Source organism: Mycteria americana, chromosome 5, assembly GCF_035582795.1.
Source record: "Mycteria americana isolate JAX WOST 10 ecotype Jacksonville Zoo and Gardens chromosome 5, USCA_MyAme_1.0, whole genome shotgun sequence".
NCBI classification, from domain to species: domain Eukaryota; kingdom Metazoa; phylum Chordata; class Aves; order Ciconiiformes; family Ciconiidae; genus Mycteria; species Mycteria americana.
This window is the reverse complement of record NC_134369.1, coordinates 55,457,160-55,484,630: the sequence shown is the minus strand read 5'-3', so window position 1 is coordinate 55,484,630 and position 27,471 is coordinate 55,457,160. Positions and strand designations below refer to the sequence as shown.

Sequence of the window (27,471 nt, the reverse complement as noted above, 5' to 3'; positions counted from 1 at the left end):
ACAGAAGAGAGGAGAGATTGAAATAGTGTGCATCACTCAAGATGTGAGCACACAAAGATTTCATACCACATCATAACAGATTTCTGGGTTTGTGTTGAAGGTTTGGGGGACGGTACATTTGTGTAATTTTTCCCCTTCAGTACTTTCCTTGAAGTTCTAACATTCTGTTTGCTTTTTGGATTACCACTGATGTTTTCTCATAGAGTTGTCTGTGGTAACTCCAGGTTTTTTTTTTTATCCTCAGTTACAATACTATGCACAATTAATTATTATCATATTTCACGTGGATTACTCATTTACCTGTTTGGAATTTTATCTGCCATTTTATTTTTCAGCTACTTAATATTTTGATACTGTGGTACGGTTTTCAGCAGTCAGCTTTGATTTCTGTTGCAGTAGATAATTTACTAAACCAAGAAAATAATCTTCCTCACTGTTCATATATGACTGTATCAGGCAGGATGAATTCTTGTGGTGACCTCCTTTCACTGAAAAAGCTGAATATTTATTTTTAACCTTTTGGGTTCTTGTCTGCTAATATAGTTCTTCATTCATAAGAGAACCCCTCTCTTTGCACCCATGATTGTTTAGTGTTTTTAAGACCGTTTTGTAAGGGAACTTGCGTACCTTGGAAATCTAAATAAGTCAACCATATCGTTGTTCCTTCCTCCTCATTCCTTTGAGCGATAATTAATAGAAATAATTATTACTGTCTACAAAAGTAACACTCATTCTTTCACATAGAATTAGTAGATACATAAACAGGATGCTAACCTTTACTGTGTCTACAGGTTTGCCTAGTAGAGGTATCAAATTTACTTGTGTACGGTTCCCAGGAGCCCTTTTTATAAAAAAAAAAAAAATAAAAAAAAAATAAGGTGGCCACGTTTGCTACTTATTACTCCAGTATGGAGTGTATTTTTAACCAAATATGTGAACAGAACACCTAGATTCAGTAATTTAAGACTCTGGAAAGACTACGTTTTGGACCTGGTGACTATTTCTTTTACTGTTTGTGTTCAGAAAACTCTTTTTTGAGATAATTTGTCTAGCTTATTCTCATTTAAGTCCAGTATGGGGGCCTCAGAAAGTTCCTATATACTAAATACTGATGGGAAGAATTCATTGGCTTTTCTAAGGGTTTTTGGAACCTCAGCGCTGTAAAGCCAGTAATGAAAGCATGTAAGTTGTGCAAATATGGGCAGATATTTTGAGGACAAAAAAATATTATCTCTCTTACTCCAAACTCTTGCTAAATTCTAGGTATGGGAGTTTTAGGTTATTACAAAGGAAGAAATCATCAGCTTTTAAAATTGATTTTAAATACCAAAGCTCTGTTTGATTGTTTTTCCCACTCTTGCTGTGTTCAGTGACTAAGCTCATTTGGTTGAAATTTTGCTCAGAAAAGGTCAGTCTGAAACAAAAAAAGTGTTCTGGAAGATTTTAGCCTGCATGGTTACTCTTTGCCGTAACAATAAGTAATTGAAAATAATAATGATATCAGCCAGACCTGTAGTACGAGTAGGTGACTTGGTTTTTGTTTTTTTCTCTCCCCACTTTTTTAAGCCTATGGAAAAGTGTTCCTAGTAAGGAAAGTAAGCGGCCATGATGCTGGAAAGCTGTATGCCATGAAAGTACTGAAGAAAGCAACAATAGTTCAAAAAGCCAAAACAACTGAGCACACAAGGACAGAACGACAAGTGTTGGAGCACATTAGGCAATCACCATTTTTGGTCACATTACATTATGCCTTCCAGACAGATACAAAGCTTCATCTCATTTTAGGTGAGTAGTTTTCAGAATTCAAGTCTTATGTTAATGAAAAAAAAATAAATCTGCCCTTTTATCTCCTTACTGTTTTGTAGGTTTTTTTTCATGTGGTCTTAAGTACTGTGTGTTTGGAGATTGCATGAGAGACCATAGGAAGTAAAATACTGTTAATCTTCAACAGTGTCTGTGTTTGTGGTTTTCCTGTTTGAACATCAGTGTGCTACTCTGACTTGGGGGGGGGGAAGTATTGTCAGTGACTTACATGCAGCAAAAAATGTCTATGACTGTAAGTACCTAAACTAGAGAAATATTTTCTTGAACTTAGCTGAAAGATGAAATTTTGATTTGCACTTTTTTAACCATTATTATATCCTGCATTAGTTTTCTACAGATTTTCAGACAAACTGCTACCATGAATGAAAAAGTTCTTAATCTGTATGAATATGGGCATTAAAGTGATTCGGTTTATTTTCTCTGCATGCTGCCTTTGCGTATGTGGCACAGAGGTTATTGGTAAGGTGGGATGACCAAACATGACATTGTTACTGGGATTAGTTGGTAGGAAAGAAGAAAAAAGTAAGGAAATATTTAAGCAGCAGAAAGCCTTCTAGTGCAAACATACTGTACATTTCACTCTAAGAACATGTTGTATATGGTCCTCAATGTGATCAGTGTTTTTGAAATGTCATCTGTCTGAGAGGACAGGGCTACCTGTCACTATGCTGACGAGTTAGTGCGCTGTCTTAGCACTGAAACGTTGCAAACTGAAAGATCATATCAAGCAGGTCTTTTTTCTGAACAAATGCGCTCATAACGTGGGCATTGCCAGTTAAAGATGATTGTGCTTTCATTTATTTCTGGTCAAATTCCTTACAACGCTGGAATCTACAACTTGTTGGTACAGTTTCCTGCTGTAAAGGGCTGTTGAAAATACTTATATTGTGGATCAGTTTCTTGTTTTATGCATTGTGATACTTAATTTTGGTAAGTTCTCCCAGTAACTTTCATAAATCTCCATTTATGAGAGATGCTTGGTAATGAGCTATTGTATAGCAAGCCGTATTAGAACATTCTTCATTCCACTTCTGTCCTTGCCATTTTGCTTTCCATTTTGATGTGAAGAACCACATCTATTTCTGTAGCATTTGCGAGGTTGGCAGAAGACTGATCAGGAACTTTCTTAGGGTTTTCAAATCAGATATAACTTCCGTATGTGCATGTCTCTGTTCCCTACCACTATCCTTTTTCAGGACAGTAACGTTTTGGGGAAAGGCACTGAGATTAAGGAGTTACATTCCTTTTGCTTTATTCCCCCATTTAATTGCCTTTGAAGAGTCCTGTCTTTTTTGGGAAGGTGAAGGATTTTTCCTGATAATGAGGAGCATTTACTTCAGGAACTAGAAAAGAGTATTAAAATCAGCTCTAAACCTTACTGCTTCAGGAAGCATTTGCTTCCACAACTTTTAGTTATGAAACCATTTGATCTTTGAGTATTGAGATACTTGCACATTTCAATTTTTGGGTGTTAAGAGGCAATCTGAAATCACATATTTCTGTGCTGAAAGTAGAGCTTGTTCATAAGGCTTGGTACCACTCTCAAATTAGAAATATTTCTACCTTTCAGGTCATCAGTAAATTTTGTGTTTTGTATATAAGATGTTTATGTAAGAAAATTGCAAGCAATTTTTAAAGACTGCTTACTTAGAGTATTTTAAAAGAACTGGAAAATGAATGATCAAGTTAATGCTTGGATGCTGAATGCATTTTTGTAGTGAATTATTTGAAGAAGTAAATGGTCCTTTAAATGAAGTACAAGTTTTGCAATTCCTTTTAGCTCGTAACTTCCATTTATTGAACCTTTATTAACAGGCTGATTTAGACATTATATTAATAAAATTTTATTAATGTTATATGACTCTACACCACTGGCTGTCAATTCTTAGGAAGGTGTTCTATATACATACCTTAGTTTCATATACTACAGTGAGATAATACAGGTATCTGAGGAGCTCAAGCTTAAATGAAGTATTCGTTGGATTCCTTTTGAAAATGAGTGTTGAAATTGTCATAAGGATTCTTACAAATTTCTCTAAGACACTAAAGAAATATGTAAAATATTGTCACAAAAAGTTAGAAATATATCGATAGTTTTGTGATTGCTTGATAACCTTTAATAATTAAGGTTTCATTTTTTTTAATTTAAGTTATTGATTAATAATTTGGAAAAAAATTGAAAGATTAAATGAGAAAAAATGTGAACATATATTATAAATATTATAGTACCATTCTTTAAATCCAGATATTTTTGGCTGGCATGCAGTTTAGATCCCATTAGAAACATTACCCCCCTCTCTCCCCAGCAAACCAAAACAAAACCCCCCCTCACACTTGTGGTGGATGTAGTTACCTAAAAGTAAATATATAGTAATGGAGAAATTTAGGTGACAAGGATAATTAGAAGGCCAGAAAGACCTCTTATATGAAGGGAAAATTAAAAGCTTGACATCATATTCTCATAAGACTCGAAGAGAAGGGAGCCCTGTAGTTCTGAAGAATGTTACATAGCAGATGGGGCAGACTGGACACATGCCTACCATAACACACTGTTAAGGTGATGTTTAAAGCACGAAATTCAAAGCTGATGTATAATTAAAGGCTTTTTGTTTTGTTTTTTTGCTTTCCCACAAAGTCTACATGAATCCATTCTTAGAATATCAGTTGGGGCCAGAAAGGGCCTTTTTCCCTTCTTTTTTAGCAGAAAATGGGAATAATTAGAGGGGGTTTAAAAATTTCTTTTAATCACTTTTTGTAACAGCAAAAATCTCTTCTACCTAACATGGCCTAAAGCTATGTTATAATTCAACTGGGCTTCACACCCTCCCTGACAAAAAAAATAACTGTTTGTTTCAAGTTTTTTATGTCTCATTATGTAAATCTTTGTAAATCACTTCTTTGATTTAGTTTTGGAATTTATGTGTTTCAGAGGCTTCTGAATTTTGGGGGAAACCAGTCTCTGCCTTTGTTTTTGTACCTAGCTGAACTTGGTGTATGAGCAACATGTCATTTCAGTTTCAAGAGGTTTTAGAATTGGAGCTTCAGTGCAATATTTAATACAGTTCTTCTTGCCGTCAGATTACATAACTGTATGAATTTAGTCTGGATCAAGTGCAGACACGCAGCTGCATTTCTGCCAGATTTCCAGAATACAGGGTTTGGAGCTGATTCCAGTTTTTAGGTTGACTTTAAGCTATGATTGAAAGAACAAAGTATTGTATCCATCTGAGTACCAGTTCTGTACAAAGCTTGTCACACGAGGTTAACCTACTAATACTTTAAAAAAAAAAATTAAACAATCTGAACTGTCAGAGTTTATATTGAAGTAATTGATTCTTCCCCCCCCCCCCCCCCCATGTGTCAGTGGTGCATTTGATCTAGCACCAACAGTTTGAAGGCTGGTTGTTTCATCGGGCTGTGGTTAGTGTTATAATCTGAATAGAATTAGGCTTGTTCTGCCACTCCTGTGGCAGCTTTGGTTTGTATCTGTTAGAGTCCTTAGAACAGTGCCTGGGAATTAAGTTCTTACCTTGTACTAAGTTAGCAGTTTCTGATTAGAAATATTTTAAAGATTTGCTTCTGTTATCTTTGTTTTCTCCATGATTAGAATGCTGAAGGTTTTTTTGGAAGAAGAAAGCAATTGTAAAGTGTGGGTTATTTATTATAATTTTTTTCATATGGTTACTCATAAATAATCTTTCTCACATTGTTTGACTCCACTAATATTCCTTCCCAAACAGACAACTGGAGAACTAAAAAGAGGAGAGAAATCAGAATGTCTATAATTTGTGTATATGCTTTCTGCTTCAAAGTATTAACTTACTTATAATGGGATTGGACCTTTTTCATGGATTTATGTATTATACCAATGAATCTATAGAAACCATATTCAAGAAAATGTTGAGTAAGATGTTGTGGGGCATGTTCTCTGCTCTGTATATGTAGACCTCAAATACAATATGGGGGCTGTGGGGTTGCAAATTCATGGCTTTAATGTACACTGCTAGCATAAACAGCTCTGTCTCTAAAATGCATGTTCGTGGAGCTCTGTTGTAATAATTACTCCCCCCCCCGCCCCCAACTGTGGGGAAAACCCTTGTGTCATAGCCCACAAAGAATGAAAGTGTAGTTTCCATGAGGGAATGTATGTGAAATAATCGCCTTCAGTAAGTTTTGCCATCAAAGTTCCCCTTGTGAAGGTTAAAACTTGTAATTGCCCGTAGTTGATTATTTCACCCAATAGCTGTTTTCTGAATTGCCTTTCTTTATGTCAGTCTGCCTTGTTGCTCTTAAGTGTTTCATAGGAGTGTACAAGTATTCTGTTTGTAGATGTCGTTTGTACTCCTTTCTTTACATATTCCTAAATAACTAAAAGACTGATTTTGCAAAAAATATTCATCTTTATAATTTATGGATATTTGAGGCTTATTTTATGGTTTTGCTGCTTATTTAAATGTTGGTCATGTTCTTCTGTCAGTCCTCTAAGAAGGAAATTGTACAACATGATGAAATATTACTGAATTACAATAAAGTAAAAGCATCTGATCCCAGAACATCTTACTTAATAACTTACAAAGTACCTATTAATATTCCAATAAGAAAATTAAGTTGTCAGAAAGTGAAATTATAAGGTTCTTTGTTCTACTTTTTAGACTATATAAATGGAGGAGAATTGTTTACTCACCTTTCACACAGAGAGAGATTCTCAGAAAATGAGGTGCAAATTTACATTGGGGAAATCGTTTTGGCACTTGAACATCTCCACAAGGTAAAGTAACTTTATCCTAGTGCTGATTTTGTGGAACTACAACTGTATTCTTTTCACATCATATAAAGTTAGTAAGGAGAACTATTTTTTTAGATTGTTTTAAATTCAAAGTAATTTTATCTAGTAATGGGACATTAGTTGTATAATTAGAAATACTTTAAATGAAGTGTCTATTCATGTGCACCAGATTAAGGCTACAAGTTTTTGTCTGCATCATGAAGAGTGTTGTTATTGACAAATGATTGTTAATTTTTAATAATCCTTATGAAATGGTGTATGTTAGTAAAACTAATTTGTAGTCAACATGAACAGTATTTGGGTTGCAGTGTTGTTCAGTTGTCCTTGTTTTGATAGAATTAAACAGCAGAATTCTGAAATTTTGGCACAACTGTAGACATGAAAGTGTTAGAGTTTTCAGAGGTAGTAAGCAGATTTGTAGACTATTACATGTATGTCTACAAGTTACATATTACATATGTAGACATACAAAGCATGCATGTATGGTCTAGAACATATTACAGAAACATCTGTTTTCATTCTTAATGAAAGTTGAACTGAGTTTTGCACTCAACAGCAAGTATTCCATCACTTCTAGATTCAAAGGATATAATATGTCCTTCAAATTTTAAGACATTAATGCACAGTGTAATTTCTGAGAATTTTTAAGTCACTCAAAGTTATTTCTTCAAAGGCATTTTAAAATTGTCCTTTTTGAGGTGCAACTTTCAGGCGTCATATAACCCTAATAATGGGAATTTTGCTAGCTTTGTATTTAAGTGCATTCAACAATGTCTCCTTGATGTGGTTACACTGATTTGGAAATACTTTTTCTTACATTCTGTTTGCAGTTGGGGATTATATATCGGGATATAAAACTTGAGAATATTCTCCTTGATTCTGATGGCCACGTGGTGCTGACAGACTTTGGTCTGAGTAAGGAGTTTCTTACTGATGAGGTGAGTATTTGAATCTCTAGTAAGTGTGGACAGAATCCAGCAAGATCACAAAGTCAGATTCTGTCTCATTGAAATCATAAACACATTTGAGAGGGGAGAAAAACCACCTTCTAGACTCTTACTTCATAGAACAAAAATCTAGTAGTCTGTTTTACTGGGTTTTGAGCTTTTGGTTCATTGGTCTTTGGCCTGCCAGTGTTGTCAGACATTTTTGTCTGTTCCTAGTTTTCCCTGAAATGCCTTTATGCTCCCTCCTGCAGCCCTTTATGTGAAAAAGGAGAGATCCACATAAGTCTGAAAAGCCACTTATATGTTATCATTTTCAGATGCCTTTTTAAAAACACTTGACTGTGCTAGTACTTTGCAGTGACTAGGCAAATGGTATGCTATGACTCTTCTTTATGCTAATAATAATTAATTATTATTATCTTGTCTCTTTCTCATGTCATTGTGTCACTTTTGATAAGCTTAATTGCAAGCTTTTAGGATAAAAGCTTATCTCTTATTGAATATGTGCATAGTACCTAACATAGTGATCTCTGACTGTTGATGTTAGTTAATTATTTGTAAGGTACAGTTTGATCTCCAAATATGCTTTTTAGATTTCAGAGAGTCAAAATTGCACAGGATTTTACTTCTGAGAGAATTTAAAAATGGCTATTTTTTTGCTTTCACTTTAGGTATCAGAGGTATTGAAATCTGGGACTGCAGATCTAAAAGTCTTTGTTAGAAGCAGCAGAGGGGTTTTCTAAAAATAGATAACTGGTAGTTTCCTCTAGAATATTTGCATTTCAAATGGAGTCTGGTAGGATTTGGGAGGTACCATTTTAAGAGATATGAAACGTTACTTTCTGAAGCAGGGAAATAGTACAGACAATGTCAGTATATTCCTTTTAAATTATAGCATGTAACCAAGAGGAGGTTCAACTGGCATGACAAGGGATTAGCAGCAGATTGCCAGACCAGTGCAAGAGAGGAAGTACAGACAGATGCAGTTTTCAGTGGTAAAGAATGATAGTAAAAGGTCTGGCTAGGGAGAGTAGGACCTGCTTAGAGTTGTGAGAGAAGCTGTGCTGGGCACAAGAGGCAAAGTAAAGTACATGGAATTACTGCACCAATGGGAGAGAGAAAAGGAGCAATCCTCCAGCCTTTGAGCCAAAGTTGAATGAAACTGAAATCTTCCCTGTGATAAGAATGTCATAATGAATCAGGACCTTCATTAAGTCTCAAAACAGATGGTTTTGGGAAATACACTTATTTCTCATCTGTGCTCACCTTCGGGACGTCATTTACAAGCAGTGGAGGGAAAGGGGAGGACTTGGATAAGCATCAGAGATGCCTGTCTGCTGTTCCCACACTCTGAATTGGAGTCCTCTTCTCCAGTCATTAAATCAAGCAGTCTTGCTGCTTGGTCATTTAATGTTGGTTCCTCTGACCCTAATCCATTCTGTTTTCAGTATATATCTCAGAAATCTCTTCATTTAACCGTATTTTCTTTTCTCATATTCTCCTTCACATTTTATATTTGTCTTCCCTTTCAAAAAAGCTCAACATTTCTAGTGTTTCTTTTAAGGAAAAAAGTAATTGCAATTGTATTGTTTGCTTTCAAAATCTAAGAAATTGTCTGCACTTGACTACAGTTTTCGTGTGCTATTGGAATTTAGCTGCTGAACCTAAATGTGATTAGAATGACCCATTTACACATAGAAATTGACATTTCATGTTGTATTCTCTGTAGACAATTCAGCTACTACTAGAATGCTTACAATTCACATTACAAAAGATACTTAACTTACACTTCTGAACCAATGTACTTACAAGAGGTAAAATTTGCCTGTATAACTGCATAGCTTGATACCTGTTTTCATGCTCATTAGGTAGAACTTTTAAATAAAATTACACAACTGCATAAGTCAGATGAGAGTTTAGCATTTGCAATTTAATCAGAGCAGTATGCTTTCCTTTCTCCCCCTTTCTTGACACTTCTTTCCTGGCCCACTGTGCTTCTTGCAAGAACTTTGCCATTGAAAAAGTATACTTATGCAAGTGGAATTTGTTCTAGTAACCCCCCTCTTTTGATTGTATTTTCTGAAACAAGATATGTTTAGGTTATTAAGAATGTATAAAAACTATCAGCAATTACACGCATGTACTATGTTAGAATTCTTATCAGAGATTATTCTTTACCATGTATTTATGAATTTCAGATGGTTTTGTAGTTAGGATACTTGCTAGGAAACATAGTTCAATGTTTTCATTATCCCTGCTTTAATCTGATGGTTGTTAAATATTTCCAGGTACCTGAGCAAGTATAGAATCTAACAGAAGTTGTTTTATAATAAAAAGTGTACTATTTTTTGACTATAATAACCATAGTAGATTAATTGACTAATCAACAATGAAGAGATGGGAAGCTGCTTTTCTTAAGTACTGTTTGAGTGAAAGAAAGCAAATGCATGTGACTTCTAGGGAAACAGAAACCTATTGATTTCTGCCATGCAGCTACTGAAGCATGAGTGTGAAGAGTGCATTGTCAAGTATCCTCTTTGTTTTACAATTATTATGTGAAAGTGCTTATAAGATGCAAGAATTACAAATCCAAGCTGAAAGCAGTGTGGTGTTAAGAGCTCTAAAGCATTTTATACTACTGTTTTGCTAAAAAGTGAAATTTGTCTTGTACAAGTGAAGTGGCATTCTGGTTTTGCCTCTGTTTTATTTTTAAAATGAAGTCTGTAGGCTTGTATTTGCATGCAAAAAGAAGAAATAACCTGACTGGAATAACGTAGTTGAATAAAAATGAATTTTCACATAGGATAGGTCAGTATCACAAGGTATTTAGGTATGAAATAACTTCTGATATTCAAATTTTGCTTAATATCTCATGAAGACCTACCATTTGACTAGCCTAACCATAGAATGGGATTAGGTAAGAGATTGAGATTGAAATGAATAGTACCTTTTTAATATTAAGTTTTATGGTATTTGCATTCTTAGCCCCATGAAGAATTTAAGGCTAGTCTTTCTGATTTTTAACTTTCAACTGAATTGCAAAGAAAACTGGAGTAAAAAAGACACTTTTTAGCCTTATGCTTTCATGCATCTCAGTTGAGTTCCTGTCTAACTGGGATGTAGAATATATTTGCACATGACATTGGGGGTGCGGGGAATTGATAGGACTGACAGACTCTGTACTGAAACTTCTAAACACTGTTTTGATCATTGCATAAGTGCAATCACTTCAGTGTTGCTATCTTTTTCAAGAGCCTTGCATTTAATTTACCTTTAAAAAAACCAAAACCCCTAAGTTGGCATTTTTTTGCCGTCTTATTTCTTGTGTAGTATCTTCTGGATTTGTGGCATATTTTTACCTTTTTATCTCATTAATAGCTCTACTTGTATGTTGGAATTGTTTTGATGTTGTTAATGTTGGTTTAGCCTGGCCATCAGGTCTGGTCTTAATGTTAATTGTTAAAATGCTACTTCATTTTTATTTTAATCTTTTTTTCCCCTCACATTTCCTTTAGTTCTGTAACTACACTAAAAATCATACTTTAGTATATGTGGAGATCTGTATGTCTTAGAAAAAATAATCTGAACACATTCATTAAATTATTGCAGTAGTAATCTATTCTATTGGACCAAGCATAACAAATAACATTTTTCTTGTTAATTAAATCCCATAAAGTACACTTTCTTCCAGAGTATAGTGAAGTGCTCAGTTCTTCTGCATTGGTACATGTCGTCTGCATTAGCTTAAGTTTGTTTTGAAGTTTTTATGTTTGCTTAATGAAGTTTAAAAAAGATTATGTAGTAAATACCAAACGTTGTCAGTCTTCAAACAATATATCTGAGAGCACAAATGCCTTAGTAATAATTAATATGAGTAGATATTCTGTATGAGGGATGATTGAATTGTAATCTAAGTCAGTTGGATGGATATCTGTGTACCTCTGTCTGATGTGTAGAATGAATAGTTCAGATACATTATTGTTTTCCCATCTGAATATCTCTTCATGAGAGTTGCAAATTTAGTTATAACTGTCAGATGCTTTTCACTGTTGAGTTGTTGTTTGTTTTCATATATTAGCTGCTTGAGTGAACATTTTGTTCTGGAAAGAAAATTAGTATCTAACTTTAAAAGATTTTAAGGGAAATTCCTTAAAAGGAAAAATGATAAAAAGGTGGTTAATCCACTATGGATTTTGGTAGATGAAGTAGGAGGAGATTTGTACACATTCTTAGAGCAGTTTAAAGGTAGTCCAACAGAGGGAAGTGACTACAACTTGACTCTTCTTTAGTGCTGTATGAACCGTCATCTCACTTGAGTGACCTGGTCCATTAGCTGTGCATTTAACTTTGAAAGACTCTTTATAATTGTCCAATTAAAGTGATAATGTCTGATCATTGAAATTTGATAGTGCATGCTCTGAACACTGAGCATTCTCTTGCGAAGATGAGTTAGAATAATCCATACTGCGGATGACTGTTGCTATATCTGCTTGCGTTTTAGTTAAACAATTGTTCAGTCATGTAGACATAGCACAGTTATAGGGAGCAGATTTACATTTCTGTAAAGAGGAAAAAGTAAGAAAGAGTGAACTGAATAGTGAAAGTAGTTCACAGAAGTTAACATTGGTTATAGATCTATCTGGACAATTAGTCATTGATTCCCTTATTTTGGAAAAGGAAATGAAACAATGGCAAAAACTTTTTGCTTTAATTGGTGTACTTCTGTTGGTGTTTTAAGTGTCCTGAAATTGAATATTGAGAACATACCAAACACTCTAAAGGCACATAACTGAACTGATCTCATTTAATTGCAAAAAAACAGGTGGTCAATGATCAGATGACTATTCGTGCCTTAGCCCAAGAGGTATCCCTTTTTCAATGCTTATCACAGCGATGATTGTGCTTTCCCAGCATGGAGCAGTAATGCATAAGACTGGAGCACAAAATACATTCTGTCCACGTTTTGATGCCAAAAATCTCAAAGTGCCATTAAGAATTTTTGCAAGACAGATCATGATTTCTTACGGTGACTGCTCTAAAGATACTGTTTTCTTATAGTAATATACCACTTAAAAATCACATTTTGGGGAGAAATACTGATCTGTGTGTTAAATAGCCTGGTATCTTCTATCAGATCTTAGAATAATATGTTGCTAGTCAACTTGGGAAAAATAACTTTTTGAGGGCAAATGCTGCCATCCTCATTAATCTTTTTTTCTTATAGATTTTTTTTTTTTTACCTCTTGAATTACTGTGAATACCTAACTTCAGTGAAACTTGGGCAACCATGTGTGAAAAATTTACATGACCAGAGATTCAAGGCCATATGAAAATGAATTTAGAATCAGATAGATTGCATTTGAGCAAGATCATCCTCTCCTACTCCTCTACCTTTACCTCTGGTGCTCTCTGATACTATAAATGTTTACTTGGCATCTCCTATGCATATTTTTCTTTACATTCTCTTTTTTAAAAATTTTTGAAGGCTTGCAGTGGCAGCTAGTAGAATTCTTCCCAGAATCAGCACTTTTTTATACCTTCTAATTTTGCCTCTATTTGAGGAAAGAGGATTTTTTCAGGTGTTGCTTTGTATACCATTCTTCTCTCTTTTGCTACTGTTACCTCTCTCTTCTCAAAAGACGATGCTTTAGAAAATAAGTCTTCCAGAAAATGGAATTTTGAGAAGAACCTAGTACAAAACGTTCATCGGGGATGACAGTGGTACATAGTTGCATTCCTCCCACACAATAATGTGCTGTTTCTGAATTTTTTTTGCCTGCAGAACTGAGACTTTTGTTTTGTTTTTTCTTAGTTATTTGCTTTACAAATCCATTGTCAGGAACTGGTTTAAAGAATTCCTTGCAGAATTGCAATTGCATTGCACTGTGAAAGCAAACATAGCTGTTGTATAAATCTGTGAAAAGGATTTCTTCAACCTCCACTTGACGTTAGATGAGGGTTTAGTGTTGCATTGAGTTATGTTTTGGGGCCACAGCTGTAGAGGTCGTGTGTTTCTTGGCTGGCATGCAGTACCAGGTTTAGCTGTTCTTGCTCTCCCTTTTAAGTGCCTGTTCTGATGGCAGCTGCTGGCAGGCAAATCTCATTCTTGCTTGAAAAATTCAGTAGCCTGATTCCATGTATGTTTTGGAAGCAGAAGTCATTAGTGTGTCTAGCTCTGGCACAAGGTATAGTAACCAACATGGTATTTTGACTTAACTGGCGTCTTCAAGTAGGAACAGCCACCAGGACAGGATTTTTAATAAATTTCAGATGACCTTATAAATTTACTTTTTATTAATTCTTCTTGAGATGACATTTCAAAGTAGTGGACCTTTGATCTGCCATATTGCAACCGTTCTTGGTCTAGTCTAAACCTTTACTTTCATACTACAATCTCCATTATGATATTGTCAAATGCAGCAGAACAGTCCAACTAGTGTACCACTAAACAGTTTTCCTGTCTTTGTTCTTCCTCCTCTGTCTCCTACAGAGATCATAGTTTTGGTCCTGAATAGAAGTTACAGCTACAGAAGCAACAGTCTACAGCTGAGACCCCTTTTAGGTGAAGCTGTAATCTTCTGGTATGGACGGCTTAATTACCCAGTGTTATGTCTGGGTATTATGACCAAAAAGGCTCCCAAAAGAATTAAAATCTTAAAAAAAAAAAAAAAAAAAAAAAAAAAAAAAGGTGAGGAAAAAGAAGAAACCAGTCAGTCTGGCATGCGCTTTGTTGGAACAGCACTTTTGTTTTTCATTTTAAATCTACATCATGTCTTTGAACCATGAGAGAGCTTTTCTGTCAATTTTCATATGCCTTCCTAAACTGAGACTATAATTATTGTTACTCTGGACAACTAAAATGATGGTGAAGAATGTTACAGATCTGATTTCTATGGAAACAGGCTTTTTTTCTTGGTGCATTTTTATTTTTTAGGTAAATATCAATAAAATCTCTTTCAGATAGGATTACCTCTAAGGTTCACTGAAGGTACAAGGCCTGTTTCTGCATGAAATTTAGGCTTTTCATTCTTTACTTGTGATTTTCCTGAAATGCAAAATCCGTTCAGCAGGCCAGCATGTTAGTAGCACTTCTGCTATGTGGCCTCTACAGCATCGCAAGTAAATTTCCATTTATGACAGTGTTCTTTTGATTTATCCTATGGTCCTGGTTTTCTCATTATACTTACCAAGGGAGCTCTAATGGCTCACTTAATCAGTACCCTACAGACAGTTTGCTGATAGCTGGTGTATGAGATACTCTGTGTCATACTGCTGAACTCTTCAACTGCTTAAGTTCTTCAGTCTTATAATCTGTTTCTAGAGGAACCGTGGCTCTTGACTAGTTTGTCAGGGAGCAGCGGGATGGGGAGACTGCTCCCTGCATTAGTGTGGGCTGGGAGCTAAGGGTGACAGCAAGGCAGGCATGGGTCAGTATGCTCACTGACCAGTGGCGCAATCTCACAGTTGCCAAACAAGATCAGAGCAAGTCCAGTGGCAGTAAGACAGGCTCAGACAACAGTCCAGTGGTTATCAGACAAGTGTGTTGTGAGGAGGGAGGCTTGAGGTCAAGCCAGGATTTGAAGGTGGTGGATCAGGATCAGTGAGGTACACAGCCAAGTACAGGCATACCTGCAGCACAACTGACAAGGATCAAGAATGGGAGCCTAAACTTCAGCTACCAGCTGAAGGTGGAGGCAGCCTCTGACAAGGTTCCACACAGGTTACTCAGCTGCATTGTGTCAGAGTTGGTCTTGAGCACAGGTGCCTTAACCCCTACGATTGGGGAAAGAGGTTGCAGAGCCTGTTCACAAGCTCAAGGCCCTGACATGGTTATCCTAGGAAAGTTTTCACTATTTATGCTTGTAGCCAGAACCTAAGTTATGGCTTTCAGAACTCTAATTGCATCCACTCACAGCTGTACAAAATAGCAACAGTAACGATACTGTCCCTTATATTCTAGAAATTCTGCTATTTATTTTTTATTTCTGATTGATGTTATTTGCTACTGATAGAGCCCAGAGGTGGTCTAATCAATGCAACCTGGAAGTTAACTTTGATTTTGAAGTTCCTTTAACAAAGGAAGAAAGACAGCTTCGGACTTGAAACATTTGTTTAGAGGTATAAGCAGTTAAGGAAGGTGGTTTTACTCCAGCATATTTCCCTGGGTTAGCCAAATGAAAGGCAACAGTGAGACTTCTCTAGCACAGGACAAATACTGGCATCCATTCATACCTAGAAATGATCTACCACTTTAGGCATTTGAGGAGATTAAGAAATGGATTATATGTTGCTGTTGAAAGGACGAGAAAACTATTTCATTTGATAACCTGTGAAACTCTTTAGGTGGGCCCATACCCTTAGTTAAGTCTGAGTCTTACTCCTGAATGTAGTAGCATAATATATCCTTTCTAGCTTTTACTGTCTGAATTTGCTTATTTCTCAACTAATTACTTCTTTCTTCAATGACCTCCTAAAAATAGTAGAATGAATGATGCTTCTGTCAATTTCCAAATATGCATTGAATAAGTTAAAATTATTAGAAGGGACAGTTCAGTGTGTATTGTTTAAAATGTTCTTCCTTGTTAATGAAGAAGTTGGTAAAACCATAAAATGGAAGGGTCATTTGCCGTACTATTGTGGCTGAAGCTATTCCTGTTATATTGATACTGATAAATACGCACACTAGGAGATTGCAGGAACCTCACAAAAACACATTAGCATTATTCTTCAAGAGGATTCACTGCCTATTTAGCATGTTTCCAGTACTGTTATCTCTTGCTGCCATTTCTAGTTCTGAATTGGAGTCTGCTTTTCTGCCTTACCCTCTTGAGTGAGACCTTTTGTGGAAGTGTAACATGCAGGTTTCATTTGGGATGACTTGTTCATCACTGGGTGAAGTGTCACAGTTCTAGTCAGGTATCAGTTACAAGTATTTATGCAAAGAGTGTTGGGACTTCTGCATGTTCAATTTAAATTAGTGCTGGGAGCTGTTAAATATTCCAATACAAAGATACTTGGTATCTTTTCGGACAGTGTTGCTCTCCCAAGCAATTTTTTTACTAAAGCCTTCATGAGAGCATACTGGGGATGTTAGTTGCCGTCATTGAACCTTCCAAACAGAATGATACAGTCTGTTGTATGTCTTTCGTTTGAGCAGACTGACTTTTCTGCTGCTAGACTCTTGTAGCTGATGCAAAAGAAAGAGCAGACTTCACCACACAAAGTTAAGACCATGTGAGAAGAAGCATATGAGAAGTCACAGAAATTGTTCTGTGGGTTTCCTGGTCAGAATTTGTATGAAGCACTACTTAAGAAATAGAATTTTTCTTTAGGTACAGTTAGTATATTGATAATCATACCACAAAAGGAAACAGTCATTTGAGGAACTTTACAAGCAGTTCTGGATTTATCCAGTATAACCTTGAGGTCTGTGACAGTATCCAGCACAATTCACAGCAATCTTTCTGCAGATACCAGAAATACCTGGCAAGGCCAAATCTTCTTAAAGAATCTGCTGTATTAAGTCCCCTTTCTTTGTTTTGTAAAGACTTGTGAAACATTCTGTATACCTAAAGATTTTTTTGTACATCAGGGAAATGTTTCCTGGCACAGTTGAAACATGCTATGCTCCGGTCTCATTGAATCATAGAATTGTAGAATATCATGAGTTGGAAGGGGCCCGCAAGGATCATCGAATCCAACTCCTGACTCCATACAGGGCCACCTAAAAGTTAAACCATATGTCTAAGACCATTTTCCAAACACTTTCTTGAACACTCACAGGCTTAGGGCCATGATCACTTCTCTGAGGAGCTTGTTCCAGTGCTTGACTACCCTCTCAGTGAAGAATTTTTTTCATAATACCCAATCTGAACTTCCCCTCATGCAGCTCCAAGTCATTCCCTTGCTTCCTATCACTGGACATCAGAGAGAAGAGATCAGCACCTCCCTCTCCGCTCCCCATCATGGGAACATTGTAGACAGCAGTGAGGTTACCCCTCCATGTCCTCTGCTCTTAGCTGAACAAACCTAGTATCCGCATCTGCTCCTCAAAAGTCATGCCCTCTAGTCCTTTCACCATCTTTGTTGCCCTCCTTTGGACACATTCTAATATTTTTATATCCTTCTTATATAGTGGAGCCTAAAACTGCACACGGTACTCAAGGTGAGGCTGCACCAATGATGTGTGTAGTGGGACAATAATATTTTTTTGGACTTGTTAGCTGTAATGTGTTTAATGCACCCAGGATATGGTTGGTCCCTTTTTTCCACCCAGGCACGCTGATGACTCATACTGAACTTACCATCAGCCAAAACCCCCAAATCCCTTTCTGTAGGGCTGTATTCCAGCCTCTTGTCCCCCAGTCTCTACATTGATCTCTCATTGGAGGAGAGATCAACTGCCTCTGGTTTCCTTCATTAGAGATTGGTTGATGTACCTAGGAAACATTAATGACTTCAAGGATGAAGGTTCTCTGTGTTTCTCCTTGTAGTTTGTGGTATCCAGTAAGCGATCATCTTGGCTGAACTTCTTGAGAGCCAAAAGCACAGCATCCCTGCAGATCTTATTTACTCTACAACATAAGTTGGAAATGCACCATCTTGTGCAAGAATTACAATACTGTGGTGTCAAAGAAATTTTGACATCTGCCATTCATTTCTGTTCCATGTGATCCCTTCCCCAATTGTGAATCTTATTCCTGTGCAAAGACATCTTTTTTTGGCATCTTTATCTTCCAAGAAATTACCATGTGCCATGCACCTGGTAATATAAAAAGACTTACCCTCCATCAGAGAAGAAAACTTGGGTTGTGAATGCTTATGAATAACAATCAAGATTACAGATTTTCATGTGCTAGTATGTTTATTCACTAAATAGATTTCAGAGCAAGGTCTTTATATGATCATAACTTCACCAGTTCCAACAGGTTGGTTTGAAAATTTAAATCTTCTGGAGACTGGCTTTCTTTTTGTCATATATATGACATGCAGGCTGCCTCTCATTTATTGCAGGTGAGAGGCATTTTCATGGAAGAGTGGTGGATTTTACTTGCAGCCCTATTTTATAGAAGTTGGAAGCATAGTAGTAGCTCACGTGATTTACATGGTGTACGCATTTACATGAAGTATAACCTGTTAGGTGATTGCTTAAAGAGAAGACCCAAGATATGCAGAGTTTTACCTAAACTATGATTTTCATCAGTTTGATTTTTTTCATCTATATACCTGATCTGAAAGTTGGTATGGAGAATTTTACTACCCATGCAATAAGGAGGAATTGTCCTTGACTTTAAGTAGAAAGACTGTATCTGTATTAGATTAAAAACCTTGTTTAAACTTGCTATGCGATTTCAGAGTACCTCCAACAAGTTAGGCATTCCTCTTGTCTTGCTAGGTTATAATATTTTGAAACCTTCATAATGATGAGGTCAGATTAAGTGAATGAAGCAATTTAATTTGCCAGCTAACAAGTATGGACAAGCATAGGAATCTCATAAGAATGTTGCTGAAATCTGTGGAAGAATCCAGCCAAAACATGCGTAGCAATTCTATTATTTCTCTGTAACAAAAATGTGGCAAGAACCAGTAAGTAATTCTTGTCTGGATTAGAGAATTTTTCAGTGGACTTGCGGAGAGTCAGTCCTGAGAGCAGCCCTGAATGCCTTCAGTGAGCTTCTGTCTGGCTACCTGGTTCCCTTCTGTTCCATTGCACCCTCTTGCTCTGTGTAGCTAGGTGCTACTCAGTCACAGAGTTGTTGCTGACAGATGAAATATGCCATCACAGACTGCAACTCTGACTCTCCAGCTCTAGAGGTTGCATTTTGTTCTTTGGCCCAACAGCACTTAGTGTTTCTAGGTTTTGGTTTTGTTGTCGTTTTTTAATATTGAATACACTAAACGAGTAATTCTTAAGTTATTTGATTATGTTCCTAGAATATTTTATATGAATACAGAAAGCAAGGAAATTAAAGTCCAAGGCAGTTTAATAGCTGAGGAGTGCCCTTTCCCTAATATTGTGTAGTTTCCATTTCTTGAAATTCTTACACTAGAAATTATGTACTCTAGGGTTTAACCAAGCCTTTTGACCGTATCCTACCATTGTTTCTATTCGCAAGGAATTCCTATTAGATAACACATACACTATTAAAGAACATTTAGAGAAGAGTAGCTTTTTTTTTTTAAAGTTGCAAAATTCATTTAAGGAGTCAAGTTTCATGGTTCAAAGGAATATGATAGTAATATGGTTTCAGAATGTGTCATATCTGATGTTCAGGGTAGTAGTCCAGCTCAGTTAAGAGCAAAGTATTTGTGCATTAAGTAGTTGGAGAACAGAAGCACTCTGTTCTGTTTCAAAGGTGACCTTTCATGTAGTTGGAGAAGTGGGTCCTAATTGTGAATGCTGAAAAGAATGGCTTCAGTGAATTCTTGGCTAATCTTCTGGCTAAAATATGTTTGTACAAAGACTGTTGTGAATAAAATAAGCTGTAGGATTGTAGGACCCAAGTGTCTGTTGGAGAGTGGCACGTGTTGTTTGAATGCAATTCGTCAAGTTCAAGCACTTCGAAGACCATATATTTAAATGCTAAATGATACGTCTTCAAATGGCAGAATGACTGTCTTAAGGCACCTTGGTGCTTTCCGTATCTGCATTCACACTTTGGAGGTAAAACCACAAATGCTCAAGCTCTCAAGCATTTTCCCAAAGCAGTATTTGTATGACAAATAGATGCTCTCCTTAGGCTTGGTGCACATGTATAGAACAGTGTACTTGGAATATGCCCCAGTATTCTGAGCCAGATACTCTAGATAGAGCATCTGGTTATTCTTTGCAGGTGTGTGGGGTTTTTTTGTTTTGGTTTGGTTTACCTACATTAGTATTCTGTTAGCTAGCTTTGTCTCAACTCACCCTTTCCAGCATTCACACCTCTGTAGTTTTCTTTCATGTTTTTGTTTGGGTGCTTTGCTTTGATGTGTGTTTGTTTTGTTCCTGAGGCCTCTGAATTGAAATCTTGTGGGTTTTTAAGACTTCATTTGATCTTTTTCTTTGTTTTTGTTTTTGCTCCTATTTTTCCAGTGGTCGAATGGCATGCTCCAGATTGCTCAGTCTGTCTCTTGTACAAACAGCCAATTTGGCAACAGATGGGTGCATTTTGTGCTTAATGTTTGTATAGATTGTATGTTTCTCTTGATGTAACTTCTAGTTACCTGCAGAAGTCTAAACAGAAATCTTATTTCCTTTAGTACTCAGCAGCAACATACTGATAACACCATTGAATCAAGGGGTACTCAATACATCAGCCCTTGCCTGCTTGAGTCTTGAACCTTTCAGTGTGGGTCATCATCTTTTGCTCTGGGGCTGCTTTGGAGCTCCAAAAGCTGTTCTCTGTACTTTCCTTCAAAGTGACTTGGATGCCCTGTGTGCCGTGCTATGAGTAAGCATGGCAACCACAAGATGCACTTTCCAACTATGCAGATGTCAGTTTCCAGAGGTTAACTTGATTTTTTTTTTTTTTGAGTCCCTGAACTAATGATGTTCTCTGCTTATTGAAGGAGTTATAATACCATAATCCCTTGGGATCTTGTCCCCTGCTCTAAGAAGACTTCTTTTTTCTTTACGAATACTAGTCTGGCCCTGACATTGACAGTTGTCTACCTGTGTCCTCCTAGCTGAAGGTGTCTTTAGCCAAGTATTAAAACACAGTTCGTTTCTCAGATGCGGATCTTTGGGTGCATGTGATAAAATAATGCAGGCTTTCACCCCCTAGGTGTTGGGAAACACCCGTCCTGAATCTGTTGTTTCTATTTCTTCACGCAGTTCCTATGCCCTTTTGGATGTATTAGGACGTTGAATCAGATATTTTCAGTGCATCTGGGCTGTGTGAGTTTTTTGTGGCACTGGAAACTAATACCATCCTTCCAGCACAATAACTTCTTAAATCAGACATAATGGAGTAGCCCTTTGACCAAATAGTTGACTGCCAAAAGGCAGTTTGGCCCAGTATAGATGAGCCTTTTAGGAGCATGTTGTGCATGTGTGATTCCTTGGCTCTCCTGAAGTCTCATCTAATTCCTGTGGTTCACTTCGGAATTACAGTTCTTTGTCCCACATACCCTGTCATGACCTGTTGAACAGTTATGAGACTTAGTAACTGTCTGAGCTACCATTGCGTATGTTGCTAAATTGAATTTGCATTGCTGTAGTCTAGGATGTGTACTCTCAAGGACACATCCTTGTATTATAGTACTGACTGTTTCTCTGTCAGTTAGGCGTTTTCTGTAGATGTAGTGAGTTTGATTAGTCTCTGCAGAGAAATGGAGTTTCTTCCTCTTGCTTTTTTTGCCACTGTTAATGTACTTTTTGAACTTGATGAGGGAGCTCATTAGAGAACTCTGAAGGCATAAGTCCTCTCTGTCTTTGAGGAGAAAAGTTTACACATATGCTTTCTACAACTTCAACTACAAACAATAAGGTAGTTTCAAATGCCTGCCTAGCATTCCTTAGTTATAAAGCAGGGCCAATATCACAAGATCATCAAGAGCATGATGGTGCAAGACCTCCATCCTTCTCTCAGCTCTTTTGATTTAATTCTGGAGCTAGGCTTTTTGATCTCTGGAAATGGTGTAATTGTGGTCAACCTGCCAAGGTCAGTGTACATAGTATTAGCAAAGACGACACTGCTCTGAGTTTTTTTTCTTTGGTGAAGTGACTGTCTTCCGTGATGAATGCTAATCCACATTACACCTCTCCATCTTGGACAGTCACAGAATTCTAATTCTCTGTCCTAAAACTGCTCAGTGGCTGGGTGCTGTCAACATTTCCTGATTGGAAGACAAATTACACCCTTTCTTTGTTGATGAAGGAAAAGGAAAATGGGATGCTAAAATAGATAATCTGGAGAAAAGGCTGCAGGGATCATATAGACATGGTGTTCAAAGTGTCCTAGCAAGTTAAAGCAATTACATTTCAGTAGGATGGTCAGATCAGTCAGAATGATTGCAAGGAACTCAGACGGCAGTGCACTATCTTTTTTACATTGCCATAAGTGGAGTGGGAAAAGTTAGAGGTCTACCCCATGTGTAGTCCTAGAGTATTTATTAGAAACAGTCCGGTAATACATTTAGGCACATCCACACTGTCAGTGTGTAGCTCATCTCAAAGAGTAAGTGTTAAGGGAATATAACTTGTTTTTCTAATTTAACAGAGGGATGGTTTAACAAAGTGAACTGCCTGGCTGTCCAGGTGAACCTATTTATGTTCACTGATCAAGAACTCTAGCAAAATTCTCTTTGTGTCAGTGGCTTCATGTAAAGTTGTGGCACTCTTAAGCAGCTAACCTGTTTGAAGTGATCACTTTGTATACCTTTACTAAAAACTATGCCATTGCATAGACATTGAGAAGTTATGCTGAACTTGGTAAAGAAAAAAAACCAGAAATCAAAACCAGCTGTTGTGTGCTAGAAGACTGAAGACTGTCTCCAGATTATCTGTAAACATGGAAGCATTGCTGATTGGGTACAAACATAATGACACTCTTTTAAAGACAAGGTCAATATTGTCATACGGAGTTATTAGAGATGGGTTAGCCACACTTCTGTTTCCTTCTATTAGTGTCTGATTGCTTGCTGTTCTGCAACTCAGAAGAGGGAACCACAGTGTTTAAGGCATGCATGCTGAGTGAGGGAAGAAAATAAGCATTCTGCGTTACGCAAAAAATTCTTAAGCTCCAGTATTTGCAAGATATGCGTGTTCAGTGAGAATCCACCTGTAGGTAGTCCAGGTTCAGTTGTTGTTTAATAACTTCCTTTCTTATCTTACATCTCATAACATGAAAGTATTAATAACGTGGATTCTGAAATTTGGATTCATGTTATAAAGTTGGATGAAATGTAAATGGGGGGGGCAAAATGCAAAATGGGGTTTGGTTGTGGTTTTTGAAAATTTGGGGGGGGTTGCATACTTGATTTGTGAGTGAAATGTGATTTCACAAATGAATGGTGAAATGCAACTTACAGTGACTTTTTGTCACAGAATCACAGGATGGTTGAGGTTGAAATAGACCTCTGGAGGTCATTTGGTCCAACCCCCCCTGCTCAAACGTAGTCACCTAGAGCCAATTGCCCACGACCATGTCCAGAAGCCTTTTGAATATCTCCAAGGAGGGAGACTCCACCACCTCTGTGGGCAACCTGTGCCAGTGCTCAGTCACCCTCACAGTAAAAAAGTGTTTCCTGGTGTTCAGAGGGAACCTCCTGTGTTTCAGTTTGTGCCCACTGCCTCTGGGCCTGTCACTGGGCACCACTGAAAAAAAAGAGCCTGGCTCCCCCTTCTTTGCACCCTCCCTTCACACATCGATGAGATCCCCCTGAGCCGTCCCTTCTCCAGGCTGAATATCCCAGCTCTCTCAGCCCTTCCTCATCTGTTCCAGTCCCTTAATCACCTTTGTGGTCCTTTGCTGGACTCTCTCCAGTATGTCCATGTCTCTCTCGTACTGGGGACCCCAGAACGGGACAAAAAAGGAAAGTGTTAATGGAGGTGACATTCTTTGAAAATGGTTTTAAACCCACATATAGTGCATAATAGTAAAGACTATTAGTGACTCCCTGTAAGAGGCATATTTAACAATGATAAATTTACATAAGTGCTCCTAGAGAAACTTAATACTATAAAAACTGTGTTCTGTAAGTAACAGCTAGATGTACTGGTGGGGCTTGTAATTTAATAAAACACAACATAAACGGAGGTGTCTAACAAAGAAGTTTCCAGATTTTGTGACTTCAACTGTCTGAAGTCAGGACTTTCTACAGCATCTTATGAAGGCAAATCTGTGTCAATTTGCGGTGGAGTCAGAATGCTTTGCTTTCTGACAGTTGGCTTTATTAATGTTCTGGGGAGCGCTGTAGTCTTCCGAGCTTTTTTGTGTGGTTGAATAAGAAACTATAAATAGTTGGTATCAGAGTTTTTTTTTTGTTTTTTTTTGTTTTTTTTTTATGGTCACCCTGTAACAGTCATAAGCTGGTTCTAACAGGGCTTCTGGAATATGACGCTGGTATATGTAATGCCAAATCAGTGTTGATTATGAAGAAAATGCTTAGTGGGTCCGGTTTTTTTCCCTACCTAATGCTGAGTTCCATTTTACTACTTAATTTCTTGCTAAGATCTCCGCTTGTGATAATCACCTGCGTTCTTTTTCTTGGCTCTGTTCAGCCTTGAATTTCAGCAGTAGACCGCTTCTAAACTGAAAAGGAAGCAAGGGCGAAAGGATACAAATACTTACCTATGTGGATTAAAAGTTGGGGTTTTTGTAAACCTCATTACAAACATATCCCAGAGTGTTTTCCATTTATAAATGCCTGTTTGTGACTTCCAGTATGAGTTTCTCATATTGAAATCTAATTATAAGAAATGATTTTAAATGATACAATACCAATTTTTTAAACCTCCAAAATTATTTTGGGGATTTTAAACACTGAATTTTGCAAGGGACAAAAAAATACCTCAGACATAAATTTGAGAAAGAAATAAAACTAATTTTCAAATATTGTTTTCAGAAATTCCATCATTCATATTAAAAGCTAAAATGATCGTAAAAGGTAAAAAAGGTAAAAAGTAAATATCATTGAAAATCAGGACCACCAATTATGTATAGTAAGTATTGTAACTGGTCCTCAAAACAGCTACTACTGATAGTTCTGCATGTTTTGAAATGTTTTTAGCTGGCCTTCTCACCAGCAAAAGGTACCTGAGATCATAAGGGTTCTGCTGTACCACTGTGTACATTCATATATAACTCCCCAGTCTGTTTCTTGTCACTGTAGTAGCTTGTAGCCTAGCTTTATTACACAACATGGAGACAAAAAACCCATAATATTTTGGATTATTTGCTGAATTATTTGCAGCTAACTAAATGATATTAGTTTTCATCCATTTCTTTTGATATGTTAGCATTATAAATTGTTTTCATAAATCTCAGCTTGGCTGCATTATCTTTACTCTTTGGAGACGTAGCAAGCAAAGAACAGTTTCATTTTGTATTTTTCACTCCCCTTCCTTTTCTTTCTTCCCGTTCTTCCCCCCTCCCTCCCTCCCAGCTGAAGGAAAAATGAACAGAGGGATATATGAATAGCTTTAGATTGGCTGATGCCAGGATGGAGGGCTAGGAATTTCTGAGGGTTTTTTTGTTTTTGCTTTTTATCACACTATTTTTCTTTTAGATAACAGGTACTGGAAAAGATAATTAAAGAGAAACAATAGTTGTGTCAAAAGAAAGTGGAATTATGAGAAGTTTATTATTTTATGGTTTTGTCTCAGAAGTTAATATTTCAAGTTAATATTTGAACAAAATGAGGCCTATAACTATTTTCAACTCAGAATTTTACCCCCAAAAACCAGTCACAGTATATCTATTTTAATAAATACAGTTTAATAATATGCTGTTGGACTGTTTAATTTTTATGCCTCAGGGTAGCACTGAGCACTATTTCTACTTTTAGAAGCTTCCTCTCATTAGTGTAGTACATTCTCTTATATAGCACCTGTTTTAAACTCCAAATCTGAATCTACAAATGTAAAACCTGACTTTTGAAATATTTGCTTTTTTGAACACTCTTCTTTAAAGGACCTATCAGGATCTCTCCCCAAAATGCTAGAAGCTTGAAGGATAAGGGAGGAACAATGTTGCATGGCCCAAACACATGTGCTTTCGTCATTAGCAAGGTACAGCATGACCTCATGTTGACCTCAAAGGTAAATCGCTGACAGGGAACAATTATACATGCCTGTGAAAGCAGCTTAGTTTTGAACATAATCAAGACAATAACTTCAGTGTGTAGAATAAAATTAAATTTACAACTCTGTCTGTCTGCCTTTCTCTTTCTCTCTCTTGTGTCTCTCCAAGTCTCTTCTTGAGAGAATGTTGTGTTTTTTATATATGTGTGTGTTGCGAAAGAAAATTACTTTTATAGAGGTCATAATAAATTCCTAAATATGGGGAACCCAAAGGATCTTGTATCCAATTTAGTCAAATTGTACATCTTACAATGAAATGCTCTTTTTAATGGAAAGGTTTCATTTGTTGTCTAGAGTATTGATATTGCAGCCTTCAGAATGTGTGTCTATATTACCTTGGGGAATCTTGTGTAGTTCTGAAATGTATAGAACATTTAGACTTATGGGGAAAGTTTTTTTTTAAATATCAATACGTTAATTTTTGTGTGCTTATCTTAGACTGCCACACAAACCTATGACATTTTATTTTTTCGTAGAAGACTGTAAATATTCTGTAGCGTTTTGTGATACATCTCTACATATGATGGAATATGATTTAGCTAGCAGTTCTGAGCTATTTGGAGAAGAATTGCTGCCAGCATCTTGGAACTGTTAGCCATATCTGTCCCATGAGATTTGTATAATATAATTGCTTGACATGAATTTTATTTTCTTTTTTTTGCTAGAATGAGAGAGCATATTCCTTCTGTGGAACAATAGAATACATGGCTCCAGATATTGTGAGAGGAGGAGATACAGGACATGATAAGGTATGTTCTGTCTAAGTTTATTACTGAAAAGAAATTAATTCTTTAGTAACCCTGTTGTTCAGCTTGAGGGTTTTTTGTAAAATGTGATAGTGTCTTATTTAAACATGGCTCATTTCAGGTTGTCCTAAAATAGATTACTGCCTATATTTAAAAAAATCAATGTGATATATTTTCAGTTTTCAATCTTAAGTAAACGGCACGTTTATAAAGGTATTGAGGCTCACTTGTGTTCTATGCAAAATTTGTTCTAAATGTGCAGTGGGACAAAAAAAACTTAGCTGACACTTACTTCCTTTTAAAAAAAGAGTGGAAGTTCAGAGTGGAAAAATGACTGGTTTGTGGCTAATTCTTTGTTTAAATTGTACATCAGGGAAACCT

At 36.7% G+C, this 27,471-nt stretch overlaps 1 protein-coding gene across 3 annotated transcripts in view; it reads left to right on the top strand.

Moving 5' to 3' along the window:
• The window catches only part of RPS6KA5 (ribosomal protein S6 kinase A5), an 85,627-nt gene that overhangs the window by 24,519 nt on the left and 33,637 nt on the right, over nucleotides 1-27,471 (top strand). For 2 of the 3 annotated variants that reach the window (XM_075503435.1, XM_075503434.1), the window contains 4 exons: nucleotides 1,567-1,785; nucleotides 6,477-6,592; nucleotides 7,441-7,548; nucleotides 27,010-27,093. In XM_075503435.1, coding sequence (XP_075359550.1) covers nucleotides 1,567-1,785; nucleotides 6,477-6,592; nucleotides 7,441-7,548; nucleotides 27,010-27,093 — 527 coding nt within the window. Of the gene's footprint in view, nucleotides 1-1,566; nucleotides 1,786-6,476; nucleotides 6,593-7,440; nucleotides 7,549-26,174; nucleotides 26,303-27,009; nucleotides 27,094-27,471 lie in introns of those variants that run through there. The other variant, XM_075503436.1, reaches the window with a different exon arrangement.